Below are 15,315 nucleotides of genomic sequence, written 5' to 3' on the forward strand. Positions count from 1 at the left end.
TTTGAAAAGGAATAGAAACTCGGATGAAATCTTTCTGATGTTTTCAGATTCTCTTAAAAGTAAATTCAAATGGATCAGTGTTTGATGCTAATTTACAAACAGTTTTTTTGATAAATTTTAAACTGCTTGCTTTCGGTTGCCTTTTCCAAAAACCAGCAGTTGCAACAGCCTTAGTTTTATGGATGGATGGTTTTGATGGTGGAACTTGATGTAAATTGAACCCAGTTAAAACGCTGATTAAGTCCTTTCAAATGTTTCCAAGTTTTCATCAGGGAAACACTGGTTGTGTTTTTTGTTCTATACCCTAAAACAACTCTCAAATTGGTATTCGTAGTTAAGTATTCTGAGGAACACTGATGACAGGTTGTTTTAAGGATACCTGATAGCAAGTTGGGTTCAACTTTTTCAAAGCAGATGAGCTAGTTTGATGGAACATGGTTTGTTTCTTGACGTGATAAAAAGGCTGACCACACACTTTTCTCTACCCTTAACTCTAGTTTGTTTTGCTGTAGTGTGAGGCTCCGCTTTCAACTTCCCCTTTTCATTCCCCCCATTTAATTTTTGACTCTTATTTTGAAGAAAAATTATTTCTTTTTGCATAAAAACTTAAACAATTTTATCTCCAGCCTAACTTCCGACAGAGCAAGTTAAATATCAAGTTTCATGCGTCAAAAAGTTCCAAGTGATACGTTTTACCGAAGTTTGCTAATAAACAGAAATTCTAAAGAGAAAATCATTTTTTAAAGTCAATTTTTATTAACACTACTGTAACTTTGAGTGCGTTGCAGTGAATTTTGCTGTAACAGCGGTACTTTTACCACTTTCAGCGCATTTACCTCAAATCAAACATTGGTTTACTAAAAAGTTGAGTTAATAGAAAATTGTTCCGTCTTAGCGGTGAAATTTTGTACGGTTTGCGGTTTCAATCGCGGAATCTTTTTTGTTCACCGCTCTCAACACATTCACCGCTATTCCTACTCCTTTTTTGCAAAACTTTCAGCGTTGAACACATTTCGTAAATTTTGAGATGAATTTTTGTAAAATTTGAATTTCCTAGCTGTGATTTTTTTCACCGGATACAACGCTAAAAAAGACAATTCTTATATCTTTTCACCGCATTTACCGCATTTCGTACATTTTTAGCGATTTTTAGCGTTGACACCCGGGTTTCTGAGATCTTAAAAGCGGCTCGAGTACAGCAGAATCAATGTGCTCAAAAATTAATTTCCAGGTATTTTAATCAACTGAATAATAAATTCCAAGAAATCATCCATTTAAGACACAAACATCCTGTTTCGAAACGTATCAGAAGTTATTGATGATATTAGGATATCCCCTTTCCACTTCTATAAGTTTCCTGACGTATCTATCACCTATCCCCATTAAATCAACCCTCTGTCAATTCACCAGATATGAGTTCTCTTTATAATTTTCATCATTAAATTTCAAAATTAGAGTTACGGGTGGTTCAAGCGACAATTTTTGGGTTTAATAATAATGCCCAATATCAGCTATGAGGACAGTCTGTGCAATTTGATTTAGGGTTTGTAGGCTTAAATTATATGGGGGGGTTAAAAGATGGAGAATATGATAAAATATAGGTGGGGTGGATGGGGGGGGGGGGGGTAAAATGAATCGGAGTGGAAAGAGGAAGAACCGTATATTAAGAACAATCTACGCTCAGTCCAAATTGTTAACTTTTTCTTTTTTGCCGGCATTTCCATTATTTGATCGAAGATTTCCGATAAGACTGGATACATGTTTTTGCATTCCTCTTGTGGACTGCACTCATGGTTTGATTTTTGAAATTAGAGTGTTGCAATTTGGACAGTAATGGTGGACTTCCTTCCACCTGTCTTCACAGCACAAAAGTGGAATGAAGCAGAAGAATCAAGAGAGGAGGATTGCAGAAGTGGAAGATTGCAATTTGACGTCACTCCTGATGACCTGAAGTTGAAATTGAACTCAAATTTGTTTTATGACTTCAAAGTAGACGCAAAGCTGTCGCGGTACTAAAGAATTAATCTCGTGTAAAGAGTCCTTTTAAAGAGTCCTTTAAACTGTTTGGAACTTTTCCGTTTGTGCCCCCAGCTTAGTTCATATTATTTGCAACCCCCAGGCGTACGTGCCATATTTTTGAATAATAATTTACGATATACTATGTAAAAAATAACACGTTCTCTTTAACAGGGGGGATTTCATAACGCACTGGGGGGGGGGGGGGGGGGGGCACAAACGGAAACGATCCGCATGTTTTAACAATACGAGTTTTGATTCGAGCCTTACTTGTTGCAAACAGTGTATTTTGCGAAATAACAAAACAAATTTTCCCAACTTTGAGGTTCAATTTTTGAAAAATTTAGTTCTGGCTTGGCAAATCACGAGAAAACTGTTAATTATTTTGTTGTTATTTTGTTGTTTGTTGGGTTATGGACTTTCGCAAGCGGAATAAAAAGCGTTTTTAACTAAGTAAAAGAATTAATTTCTCAAAAATGAGAGAATAACAAAATGATATTTTACAGTAGAATTTAGAGATTTACAGGAGAGATCTGATTAATAGATCAAGATGGTGATTTGAATTTGGGGGATGAAAAAGGACTCAAAAATCAACTGTATATATACCCATTATCAGTGTGAAAAAGTCAAGATACAAAACTAATCTTAGCACCGTGATTTATAGTGGGGGTCGCAAAGGTTACCCAATATGGTTTGCTTCTGCAAATCAGTCGCAAAGGGAACCATAAATGGAATGCATTTGCACTTTTCTAAGGATTCATTCACACTTCCGGAGATATCATCATCATTTAATACATGCTGGGAAGATTTTACATCAATTAATCTAACTCTAATAATAGTTATCTAGATTCACCAATTTGAACCGAATATTGATTCTCAGCACCATTTCTTGACGATTCATTTATATAATTTCTTTGATTGAAGTCATATTGCTTGTCTTTCTAATCTGGTAAGTCAAACTTTCTTTCTAATTCTCACTAAGTTTAAGACTATAGTTTGATCGATATTCTAACACCCCCACTCAGACTTGAGCTGATTGCGTAGAGTCTGTTCCCATCAAAACTGCTCTGATTGTTTCCACTTTCGAAACGGGTAAGGGTTTTGTGAAGATGTCCGCTGCCATTTTGTCTGTAGGGACGTAATGAATTGAAATAGTCCCATCCTCCGTCTTGTCACGAATGAAGTGAAACTTTGTCTCGATGTGCTTGCTCCTCTTGTGCATGACTGGGTTTTGGCAAAGTCTGATACAACTTTGGTTGTCCTCTCCAATTGCTATTGGACGCTTCTGTTGGATGCCAAAATCCTCTAGAAGTTGTTTCAGGTAAAGTGCTTCCTGAACTGCTGCTGCCATGCCCTGATATTCTGCTTCTGATGAAGAAAGAGCAACTGTGGCCTGCTTCTTGACACCCCAGCTGAGTGCTGCGCCACGTCCGTTGAGCTTGAAGTAATAGCCCGTTGTTGATTTTCTGTCGTTCACGTCTCCAGACCAGTCTGCATCACTTTCCCCCACTAAATCATAACTAGCCTCTTTTGTGTAAATAAGTTTTAAACCTTTTGAACCTTGGAGATATCGCAGAAGTCGTTTTCCGCACATCCAGTGTTGATTGGTAGGTGCATTCATGTGTCTGGACAGAATGTTGACTGTGAACATGATGTCTGGCCTCGTCTGTTTGGCCAGATACAGAAGTGATCCAACCAAGCTTCTGTAGATCCTCTGGTCCACTTCTTCGTCTCCGTTCTGTGCTGTCTGAAGTTTCAAATTCAAATCAGCTGGAGTTCTTGAGGGTTTGCATTGATCCATTTGAAACCGCTCAAGCATTGTTTCTATGTAGCGCTCTTGGTCGACTGTGACTTTGCCCTCTTCTTGTCTGATTCTTAGGCCCAGAAACCAGTGTAGTCTCCCTCTGTCTTCCATGTGAAATGTTGTTTCTAGTGCCTTCTTGACATCGGAGATCACTGTCATACTTCTTGATGCTACAATGATGTCGTCAACCCAGACCAAGATGAAGGATTGATCCTCTGCCTCTGATCTTGCGAACAAGCAGTGATCGTTCCTGCTTCTGGTGAACCCCTGTCTCAGTAGGAAGTTTGCCAGCTCCTTGTACCAGTTGTTAGCAGCCTGTTTCAAACCATAAATTGATTTATTTAGTCGACATACTAACTTCTCCCCATCTGATCCGCGTTTTACAAACTCCTGTGGCTGTTCCAGATACACTTCTTCTTCGATTGGTGAGTGCAGGAAAGCAGTCTTGACATCAAATTGGTGCATCACATGGCCTTGCTTCGCTGATAGCTGAAGTAGAATCCTGAATGTCTCTGGCTTGCAGGTAGGCGCAAAAGTCTCAAAATAGTCCAGTACTTCCACTTGTTTGAAGCCTTTTGCCACATAGCGTGCTTTGTATTTGTCTACTTGACCACTGGGTCCCAATTTCACTTTGTAGACCCATTTGCCCGGTATGACGTCCCTGTCTGTGGGTGGTCTCACTAGGTTCCAAGTCTCGTTGTCTTGGAGTGCCTTGACCTCGTCCTTCATTGCCCTGTGCCACTGGTCCCAATCGTCACCTTGCTTGGCTTCGTAGACTGTTTTGGGTTCCACATAGTCACCCTCAGTCACAGCAAGATGGGTCCTGACTTCTCCAAAAAATTGCGGAACATTTCTTGCTCGTGTCCCTCGTCTGGGCTCTGCTCTGTCCGCGTGTTCCAGTGCATCTTCACTGAAGCCAACTGTCTCTAACTGTGAGAAGTCTTCTGTGTCACTGTCTTCCAGTGACTCTGAGTCTCTGTGACTCCCTCTTGTTGCAGTAGATCCTTCATCTAGTGCTGTTTCTCCAACATCCGAGGCCTCTTGTCTCAGTGTTGTTTCTTGAGTATTCACGCTCCCTGCGTCATGCCACTCCTCCTTTATTGCAGTAGATGTGTCCTGTCGTTCTCTGTTGTCATTGTCTTGATGACCATCATCTGGGTGCCAGATTCCCAGTTCCGACCCATCATCTAGTAGGTCAGCCGTTTCTTTGTTGTCAGGGATTGAGCCCACTTCAGACTCCTTGATGATCACATCTCGGACTGCCATCACCTTGCGTGTGTTGGGTATGTACACCAGGTATCCGTTTTCTCCTTCAGTGTAACCCACAAACTTTCCTTCCAGTGCCTTGGGTTCAAGTTTGCTGACGTCTCTTTCCCTCTTCCTCATGAAGACTGTGCAACCAAAAATAGATAATTTACTAATTGTAAGCTTAGGTTTTATACCTCTCATCAGCTCTGCTGGGCATTTTTCTTCTCCTCGTCTCACAACCAAGTTTCTGATCCTTGCTGCGTGAAGAATTGCTGCTCCCCACATCATCTTGGGAAGTCCTGAGTCAATGAGCAAACATCTTGCCATCTCCAGCAGTGTCCTGTTGCACCTCTCAGCTAACCCATTCTGTTGTGGCGTCTCTGGTATGGTCCTTTCCTGTAGAATGCCTGCATCTAAGCAGTACGTCTTGAACTGCTCTGAGAGAAACTCCTTCGCATTGTCTTGCCTCAGCTTCTTGGGCGTCCCCACTCTGAGAACAAATTTCTTCAGGCTAGCCAGTGCTTCACTCTTTGCCTTGAGCAAGTCCACAAACACAAACTTCGTGTATTGGTCTGCAAACACAATGCAGAACCGGAACCCTGACAGTGACTCTACTCTGAAAGGTCCCATCACGTCTGTGAATACACTCTCCAGCTTCTCTTCTGCTTGGGTCTCTGCCACTCTTGGTACTGGAGTCTTTGTGATCTTGGCCAATGCACACACATTGCATACATCATCGAGTTCCCCCACTGTCTCTGGTGCATTCCTGACCACATCCGCCTGATTCAAATGACCCAATCGTCTGTGCCACTTCCTTGCACTGTCAAGTTTCACGCTGTTGGAACTCATCTTGAACTCTAGAACGCTGCAGGGTAAGTAAAACAAATTATTTTCCTGTGTTAGTTTTACCCGAGTTCCCTTCTGGAGTTTCATGCAGCTGTTTCCTCTCTCGAAAGTGAAGCTATGTCCCCACTCTGTGCATCTTGAGACTGATAGGAGGTTTGAAGAATAGTCCGGCACACACAAAACATTTTTGAGTTCGCATTGGAATTCCCCTTTGTTTGAGGGTATGCTGATCCTCACACAGCCTCTGCCCACCACTCTGGAAGCCTCTCCGTTGGGATTTCTGATCACTGATTGAGTGGCACAAAGTCCAGGAACGCATCGATGTTCGTCACTATGTGATCTGTACAACCACTGTCCACTAGCATGCCTGCTGTCTTCCACTGGGTAAGAGCTGCCCAGCATTCCTCGTCTGGTGTAGCCAATGTTGGACCCATTGCCACTGACTCATGTTTGCCTCCATCTCTTTGTCTCTTGCATGCCCTGTCTAGGTGACCCTTCTCACCACACTTGCTGCATTGTGCTGTCTCCTTCTTCCTGCAGTCCTTGGCAAAGTGTCCAGGGATCCCACACACAAAGCAGTTTCCTTTCTTGGGTCCCTTCTTGAAGTCACGCTTCACTGCCAGTGCCACTGAACCACTTTGTCCCTTGTGTCTCTGCACCGTGCTCTCATGGAAGTTCTGCAGCCTTTTCCTCAACTCTGTGAAGTTCGTTGCCGGGTTGAAGCTTTCCTGTATAACAAAACTTTCATACCTCATTGGCAGACCATTGAGGACCAAGGCGTTGAAGAGGGTCTCTGAGACTGCTTCCCCTGCTTCTTGTAGCCTTGTGAGCAACTCCTGTCCTCCGATGAAGAAGCTGTCCAAATCCTCAGAATCCTCGAGCTGCAGTCGAGCAAGCTGTGCCACTAAAGTCACCACTGTCGGCGTCTCCACACTCTGAAATCTCTCTTGCAAAAGCTTCCAAGCCTTTGCTCCATCTCCAATGCCATCATCTCCCACACAGTCATGTCTCATCAGCATGAGGGTTGTTGCATCTAGAGTCAGTGCCAGATGACACCACACATTGTTCCGTTTCTCCTTGATGTCTGCAACTTCCTTCTCATATGCATCCTTCAGCACCTTGTGGTTCTTCTTCTCATCATTGGTTGCCCCATTGGCCAGTGGTGCAGGCGCATTGGGTTGCTCCTCTGTCCCCAGTAGTGATTTGTAGAGTCCCTTCGTCTGCATCATCGCCACAAATCTTGTGCTCCAGATTGGAAAGTCCTGTGCCTTTCCTGTGTAGGTCAGCAGCTTCACTGTCTGTTGATCCATTGAAGTTTGAGCAGGCAAAACATTTGTGAAAAGAAAAGGTACTAAGCAGAAAAGGATTATGACTGTCAACAACAAATTAGTTTTGTTTTAGAAATTAATTTTGTGACTTAGAAAATTGCTGGGCCCATAACCTGTTGGGTTATGGACTTTCGCAAGCGGAATAAAAAGCGTTTTTAACTAAGTAAAAGAATTAATTTCTCAAAAATGAGAGAATAACAAAATGATATTTTACAGTAGAATTTAGAGATTTACAGGAGAGATCTGATTAATAGATCAACATGGTGATTTGAATTTGGGGGATGAAAAAGGACTCAAAAATCAACTGTATATATACCCATTATCAGTGTGAAAAAGTCAAGATACAAAACTAATCTTAGCACCGTGATTTATAGTGGGGGTCGCAAAGGTTACCCAATATGGTTTGCTTCTGCAAATCAGTCGCAAAGGGAACCATAAATGGAATGCATTTGCACTTTTCTAAGGATTCATTCACACTTCCGGAGATATCATCATCATTTAATACATGCTGGGAAGATTTTACATCAATTAATCTAACTCTAATAATAGTTATCTAGATTCACCAATTTGAACCGAATATTGATTCTCAGCACCATTTCTTGACGATTCATTTATATAATTTCTTTGATTGAAGTCATATTGCTTGTCTTTCTAATCTGGTAAGTCAAACTTTCTTTCTAATTCTCACTAAGTTTAAGACTATAGTTTGATCGATATTCTAACATTGTTTATAGATTTTTTCTCTTCACCAACCTGTTCACAATTTAGACACCGAACGAGACTTTGCTCTCTCCCTAAGTCCTCCAATTTGTCGCACACTGTTCCAAAGAAGAACTGCTTTTTCTACCTCTCATTTTGAACTGATCAACGGATCGACCTCAAGAAAAAAAATATTATAATTACTTCTGTTGAGTTTTTGGATTTGAACTGCAAAAATTTTCCGCTTAAAATCTCAAGTCTCAGTGACCAATGAATGATACCATTCGGTTGCTATCGTTATTTGGAAATGATCAAACTACAGGAGGAGAATTTGAAAAAATTTTGAATAACTTTGAACAAATTCGAGAGAGCGATAACCGATTGGCAATGTTTTTCAAAAAAGTCTCGTTGCGGATACAACAGTTAAATGGTGTTATTTGGTGTTATTGTTTGAACTTTTTTTCGGCTAATTTTTTCATCATACTCTTTTCATCAACAATTTATTGCAACGGCAAATTATGTAATTGATATTATGGCAACGAGAGTTGATTACAGTGTTTCTCTACAGCCTTTAAATATGAGTTTCCAGCCTCAGATTTTCCTGAGGCAGTCCTGTGACAGTCTGATTTTTCAAGCTGCTCAGTGAAACTTCAGAGAATCTGGTTTTATCCTGAATTAATACTAAACATCATTGTAAATTTTGACACTGTTTTTACTGAACAGCCCAAAAACAGAATGAAAAATTATGATTCATTGCTGTTGTTCAATATACACTCGATCGGAGTACACACAAGAAAAAACTCAATATTATTATAAGCAGCCCTATAATTTTGTGCTGAATTATGATTGGCTGAGCTGAAATAGCTGCAGACACTCTTCTGGATTTTGAGGGAGTGTTGTGTTGGTAGCTGGGACTGAGTGACGGGTATTCTGGCAGGGAATCGCCCCAGAATTGGTACGGAGGAGGGTCCGGATCTATCCAGGTGTTTTTGCATCTGGACTCGTTTACTTCGCTTGTCTCGTCGCCACCGTCCGTAACAATAGTCGATGTGGCTGAAAAAAACTAGGCAATTTGAAAACCTTCCCACAGCAAAATAGTGTAAAAACAGAGCAATATGATTAATACAGATCCAGTTCGATGGTTTAGTTTGTCCTCATTTATGACGCAGATCATTTTTGAACGCACGCAGAGGGTACGATGGGTTCAAAAAATACGCGGTCGAGGATTCTTATTTAACGAGCAGCATAAACGAGCAGGTACATAAGGTCGCTTGACATTAACGCACCAGCTACTTCAGATAGTCGAGCACATTAACGCACCAGGTACTTATGGACGAGCCAAAGTCAGAGCCATAGACGCACAAACTCTGGAACATAGACGAGCCAACTACAGCCACATACACGAGCCATCTTCTGCCCCACAGACGAGCTAGAAACTTTGTCATAGGCGAGCTAAAGTCTCCACCATACAGATTTTAAAGATATTATTTGCACCCAACAAAAGCAAGGTACACAAAACAAACATAACCGACTAAACGGCGGAAGAATTGCTCTTGAACGACTAGTGGGAGCTCTAATCAATTGCAGCCTGCTTCAGTCGGGGGGGGGGGTAAATGCACTAAAAAGTTCAATAGTGGGCTTCAAATAACCACATTAGAGGTTAACATCTACCACTATTAAGATTTAAAGTAAAAAATGACACCAGTTTCGGAGCACTTTTCATTTGACTTTTAGTATTAAATTGCCGCCAATTGAGTTCAGCTGCTTGAAATTGTGATTGAGAGAGAATTTTAGATCAGGCGAAACGCAAAAATTCAAGGGCGTAAAAGTCACTCGTAAAGTCAAAAAAGTCAAGCTAAAATTTTGCATAAAAAAGACACACACTTTTACAATAATTGCTATGAACTGCGTTCAGGAGCAACTAAACAACAGAGTGCAATATATCAATCCATTTGAGTGTCATTGAAGCTATTGAATATCATTTCATGAGCTCTCCTTACTGTCCAAGACCACTAGAATTTTTCAATGATATTTGTTCTTGCAGCCCAAGAAAACACCGAAGCAAATCATAGCAAGCGTCATTCTTAAATTTTATTTGTACCACTTTCAACTGTCTAGACCCAACAGTATATAAATAAGGCAAAGTTTTATTTAATAACAAGTTTTATTTTAAAAAAATTTCATTTCGGAACAATGATTTTCTTATGTGCCATCTTTTTTTTTGAAAAAAATGACCCCAAGGCTAATTATCCTGGTTTTTTTCAATCTTTCTAAGTAGCAGATACTACATAAACAGAAAAGCTAACGTTGAACAACTCCCTGACCTTGGGGGTCAGATTTTTTTTGAAAACAAGAACAACTTTCTGAGAAATATTCGTTGAAAATGCAAAGACTGAAAATATATTTCTTTTAAAATAAAAATTTTACTATTTCTTTGCCAACTGTAACCCAGCACACACTTTTTTATCACTTTGAGCCGCTAAGAAAATATGGAACAAATATAAGTCAAGATTTTGAAAATAAGAAATATTATGCAGTTCCGAACAACATTTTACACATGAGTAGTATAGAATACCTACGTAAAGAAAGGGGGGGGGGGGGGTTATCATTCGACTCTTAACCATAGGATAATAGGTAGTGGCGGTTAAGTGGGAATAGGATAGGCGGTATGAAATCTTTCCGCCTGCTGTTTATTGCCGTTCTATTCCGCCATTCTCGCTAGTTCTTTCTGGTCCTTTGCATTTAACGCTACATGTAAAAAGTAGTCTGACTACCCTAATAGAGGGAAGGGGGTTATTATGTGATAATTAGACGTGTGATTAAGTGGTTTTGGTCAGTTGTTAACAAAAATTGATCATTATTGGGAGAATGTGGGCATAGATCAAATGGCAACTATAGCAACGGTTGATTTGAAAAGTATTCACGAGATTTACAAAGGTTTGAAAAAAAGGTTATTCACAATATAGTCAACGGTTTTTGTATTTTTTAGCAACTTGTCTCTACCTTGATCCGGATCTTGATTTGGATATTGCGTTGAAGTTGCGACCGTACGGAGGTTTGATTGGTATTGATAATTCTTTGTTAGACAAATATTTCAAAAATTTAAAAATATTGAGATTACATGCCATACTCCACGAAGCTTCCGGTTTTGTTTTCGAATATAGTGAGAAGGGACCTGGTTATTCTTATGTTTTACCCTGTCCAGTCACAAATGAGTATCTTGGTCATGTGACCGGCATTGCCTTTTGCCTGTATGTTAAAACTTTCAAAAATAATTTATTCAGTTTGTTGGAATGTTAAAACTGCGACCGGTTGTTATTGACTTTGAAGGTTTTCGCAATAAAAAGTCTGGTTTCATAATAAAAGAACTTGGTATTGCAACTGAAAACTATACAGACATTGTCTCATTCCAACCACCAAACTCATTCAGCTCCCTGTCGTCAAGTGAGCAAAGATCTCATCAGTGGGTATCAAAGTATCTCCATGGTTTAGCTTGGGAGAGTGGGGATTACCCATACTCTTATAAGCACCAGATTGTTCAGAGCATAGTGTTTCGTTTTCCACTATCAAAGTTTTATGCCAAAGGAACAGAAAAAACTGAGACTTTGAAAAAACTTCTCGAGAAAGAAGTAGTAAACTTAGAAGAATTGTTGTGTCCAAAAATCGAAAATTTGAGATTTTATAAAGAAACGCCAGTTTGTGATCTGCAAGCTATTCGTTGTCCAAGACGTCAATTAAATAAACATTGCGCCAAAAAGAAAGCCGAGCTTTTCTACTACTGGCTAACGAATGAATCGTCGATCAGACAGAACATCAGCTCCGTCAATACTTCAAGTGAATTTGTCTCCAAATTTGACAGTTTACAGTTGCATAACGTCTGAAAACCATTTGACTGTCACTTTTGTCAGGGAGGAAAAAAATGATTCGCGTGGACAGACTATACTAAGGAAACAACAAATCAATTGCTGTGGCGCGCAAATAGAATTGTTTAAAAGGTACCTTTCTCTATTAGAGTACTTTCAATTATATCATGTCTATACAGGCGAAAATGCAAAAACTGAAACTAACCCCTTTACCTATGCCCAAGCGGCCAGTGCCAATACAGATCTCTCTGAACGATAACACTCTTCCAGAAAAAATTCGGCAAGTTGTGAACGAGGGAAACGTGGACTCAATCACCTACTATGACAAAACGCTGGGAATGAGAGCAAGCTATACAGTTGTCTACAAAAGAGAAGACATAGATTCACAATTTATTACATATGACTTTTTTATTGTTGATTAAATGTTTTGTGCAATTGATTTCACAATAGAATAATCATTTTGAATAATCATTTTTTTATTAAACGATTGTATGCTTACTGAATTTATTTTTTCTCGAAACGATTTTTCAAATGGACCAACATGTAGATCAATTGGATGCTGGTGGGGGTATAACTGATTTGGTTTTTGATGAAAAAAATCACGAAAGAAGATCATGGAAGTTTTGTAATTCACGACTACCCAGATCAGAAGTTGTGTACTTTACCCAAATTTTCATCATATTGTTTCTTATTGCTACATCACTGATTAAACTAGTTTTTTTTAAACCTGATTGTGAAGAAGCAACATTTTGGTTTTCGCTTCTTTCTTGTACAGTAGGATACGCTCTACCCAACCCAAAGTTATGAATAAAATTATTTCGACAAATGATCGTCTCTTTATGGCTGTCTGTGGTCCGTCATGTTGTGGGAAAACGGAGCTTATTTTCAATATGTTGCTGAATGACACCTTTTCACCCAAGTTTCAAGCAATTTTTTATTTTTATCAGTATGACCAGCCTAAGTTTCAGTCTCTTGAAAGAAAACTCAACATTCAATTTACAAAGTTTTCAAGTTTTGATCTAATATCAGATCTTGAAAACTGTCTGTTGGTATTTGACGATTCTTGTGAAGAAATTTTCAACGATAAAGAATTCTCTAAACTGGCAACAGCAGGACGTCACAAAAATTTGAGTGTTATATACGTTAAGCACAATCTTTTTCAACAAAGTAAATGGTCTAGAACTATTGATCTAAATACGACTCACATCATTTTATTCAAATCACCTCGTGATGTTCAACAGATTAGTTTAATTGGTAGACAACTGAATAATACTCAATTTTTGAAGGATAGTTATGAGTTGGCGACAAAACAACCTTTTGGGCATTTATTGATTGATTTGGATCCTAAAACGTCTGAAGCTTTACGTTACTGCTCAAACATTGTACCACCAGGACCTTCTGTATTTTATCTTCCTCCGGCTAAAGCAGTTATTACAAATTTAGCTGATGAGAGAGAAAGAAGTATGTACGCTGCGGCGAATGCTAGAATTATCCGACACAAAAATAAGGGATTTCATCAAGACAGCTCCAAATAGTTTCATATTGTTTCTTTGTGAGTGTTTCTTAAATGTTGTAAACGGAAACGTTCCTGCCAACAAAAATTTTCTAAAAAATCACAAAAACGAGTTCGAATTTATACTGTCTAAAGAAACTAAGCTTAAAGAAAAAAGAATAATTCTGGTAAGAAGACTTGAGCTAGTGAAATCTATTGGTCTTTCATGTTATCTTTATTTAAAGTAGAAAAATGCACACTGAAGAATTTATATTAATTCCCAAGCGATTGTTTATCTCCAAACAACCAGCGAAAAGCGAGATACTTGATAACCCAATATATCAACAAAAAGCGGCTCAGTTAACACTTTTTCAAAGAAACCAATCGACTGACACGGAAAAACCAGCACAAGAATTGGGATCCGCTAAACCTATGAGGGACAAAAACGAAATCACAGGGGTACCCAAGGAACAGGAAGAAACATCAGAAGCACCCAGCGATGACAGTGAGATTGAACCAATTGTAAAAAAACAAAAAGTTTTTGACCCTGTGACAATAATTTCCGAACTTGGGTCAATGGAAAAAAGTAAAATTGATCGATCAGAAATTATACTCGATCTCATTATGAAATCTGACTTAATAACCATAGAAGGAAACAACATACTTCATATCGACCAAAAGCCACTAGATGTGAAAGTTTCTACTTTTTTGTATAATTTGCAGCAACCCAGAAAAAAAATAAACATAAAAAAATACTCAACAATTTTAAATGCTCTCGATGTATCCCCTCATTTAGTTGCAAACACTTATGCCAAACAAATCCTCGAGTCTTCGTCCGAGAGTGAACAAGAATTTTACCCAAGCCGAGAAGAAGGCAGCAGTAGCAGTGGCTCAAGATCAGTCCCAAAAAGAGATAACGAAGAAACAACCGTTCAAACGTCAGACAAAGAAGAGACCAGTCAGAAGAAATGGTCTTTCTTTTCATGAATCAAAGAAATTAGATCAACTTTATTTGAAAGGACCAGCTTCCTATGGAAGCGTAAAACGCTTACAGGCTCAGAGCAAACTACCTTTAGGCAAAGTAAAGTCCTATTTGGAGAAAAAGCCTTCCTTTACAAAGTATCGTTCGATTCGATTAAAATTTCCAAGGCTTAAAGTTTTTGTGAAGGATATTAATGAAATTTGGTCACTGGATTTGGCTCACGTTGACAAATTGTCAAAGTATAATCGCAACGTTAAGTATTTGTTGGTTGCTGTAGACTGTTTGTCAAGATATTTACGAGTGCAACCAATGAAAACAAAATATGCAACAGAAGCAGCTGAAGTCTTTAAAAAAATGATCAAAAACAAACAACCAGAAAAGGTGTGGGTAGACGATGGTAAAGAATTTCTTGGAGCATTCAAACAACTCTGCAACAAACGCGGTATTCATTTGTATAGCACATTCAGTGAAAAAAAGTCTGCTTTTGCTGAGAGGAACATCAGATCACTTAAAAAAATAATTCATCGCTACCTTGAAGAAAAATGGACATACTCCTACATTGACCAACTAGATAAATTTGTAGACACAATCAACTCACGCGTAAACCGAGTAACCAAAACTGCACCTAACAAAGTTACAAAAAAAGATGTGCCAAGACTTGTTTCCTTAGCCGTACAAACAAGCAAAATACCAAAACCCAAATATTACATTGGTGATTTTGTGAGAATCGTTAAAAAAGATAAGGCTTTCAGGAAAAGTTACAAACAGTCTTTCACTGATGAAGTCTTCGAAATAAAAGGAATACCAACTCTTAGTCCACCAACATACTCCTTAGTAGACGCAAACAAGGAAGAAATTAAAGGAAAGTTTTATCAACCAGAATTACAGCTCGTTCGTCTTCCTATTAAAGAAGAAGATGTCACGTAAACGATTTGAAGATGAGTTTACAGTGCATGTCGTTTCCTCAGCTTCAATGGAAATATTTGGCTCAAACACACTTGCATCTTTCCGCAATTTCTTCAACGACGAAATTCAAC

At 39.0% G+C, this 15,315-nt stretch overlaps 1 protein-coding gene across 1 annotated transcript in view; it reads right to left on the bottom strand.

Moving 5' to 3' along the window:
- Positions 1–1,642: 1,642 nt before the first annotated feature.
- LOC142350793 (uncharacterized) overlaps positions 1,643–15,315 on the bottom strand; it is a 31,018-nt gene continuing 17,345 nt past the window's right edge. The window contains exons 2-4 of the mRNA XM_075402749.1: positions 8,764–8,994; positions 7,996–8,060; positions 1,643–1,947 (exon numbers count right to left, since the gene is read on the bottom strand). Of these exons, the coding sequence (XP_075258864.1) occupies positions 1,891–1,947; positions 7,996–8,060; positions 8,764–8,994 (353 nt within the window). The 3' untranslated portion in view covers positions 1,643–1,890. The remainder of the gene's footprint in view (positions 1,948–7,995; positions 8,061–8,763; positions 8,995–15,315) is intronic.

This window comes from Convolutriloba macropyga, chromosome 12 (genome assembly GCF_964194025.1).
Source record: "Convolutriloba macropyga chromosome 12, txConMacr16.3, whole genome shotgun sequence".
Classification (NCBI taxonomy): domain Eukaryota; kingdom Metazoa; phylum Xenacoelomorpha; order Acoela; family Convolutidae; genus Convolutriloba; species Convolutriloba macropyga.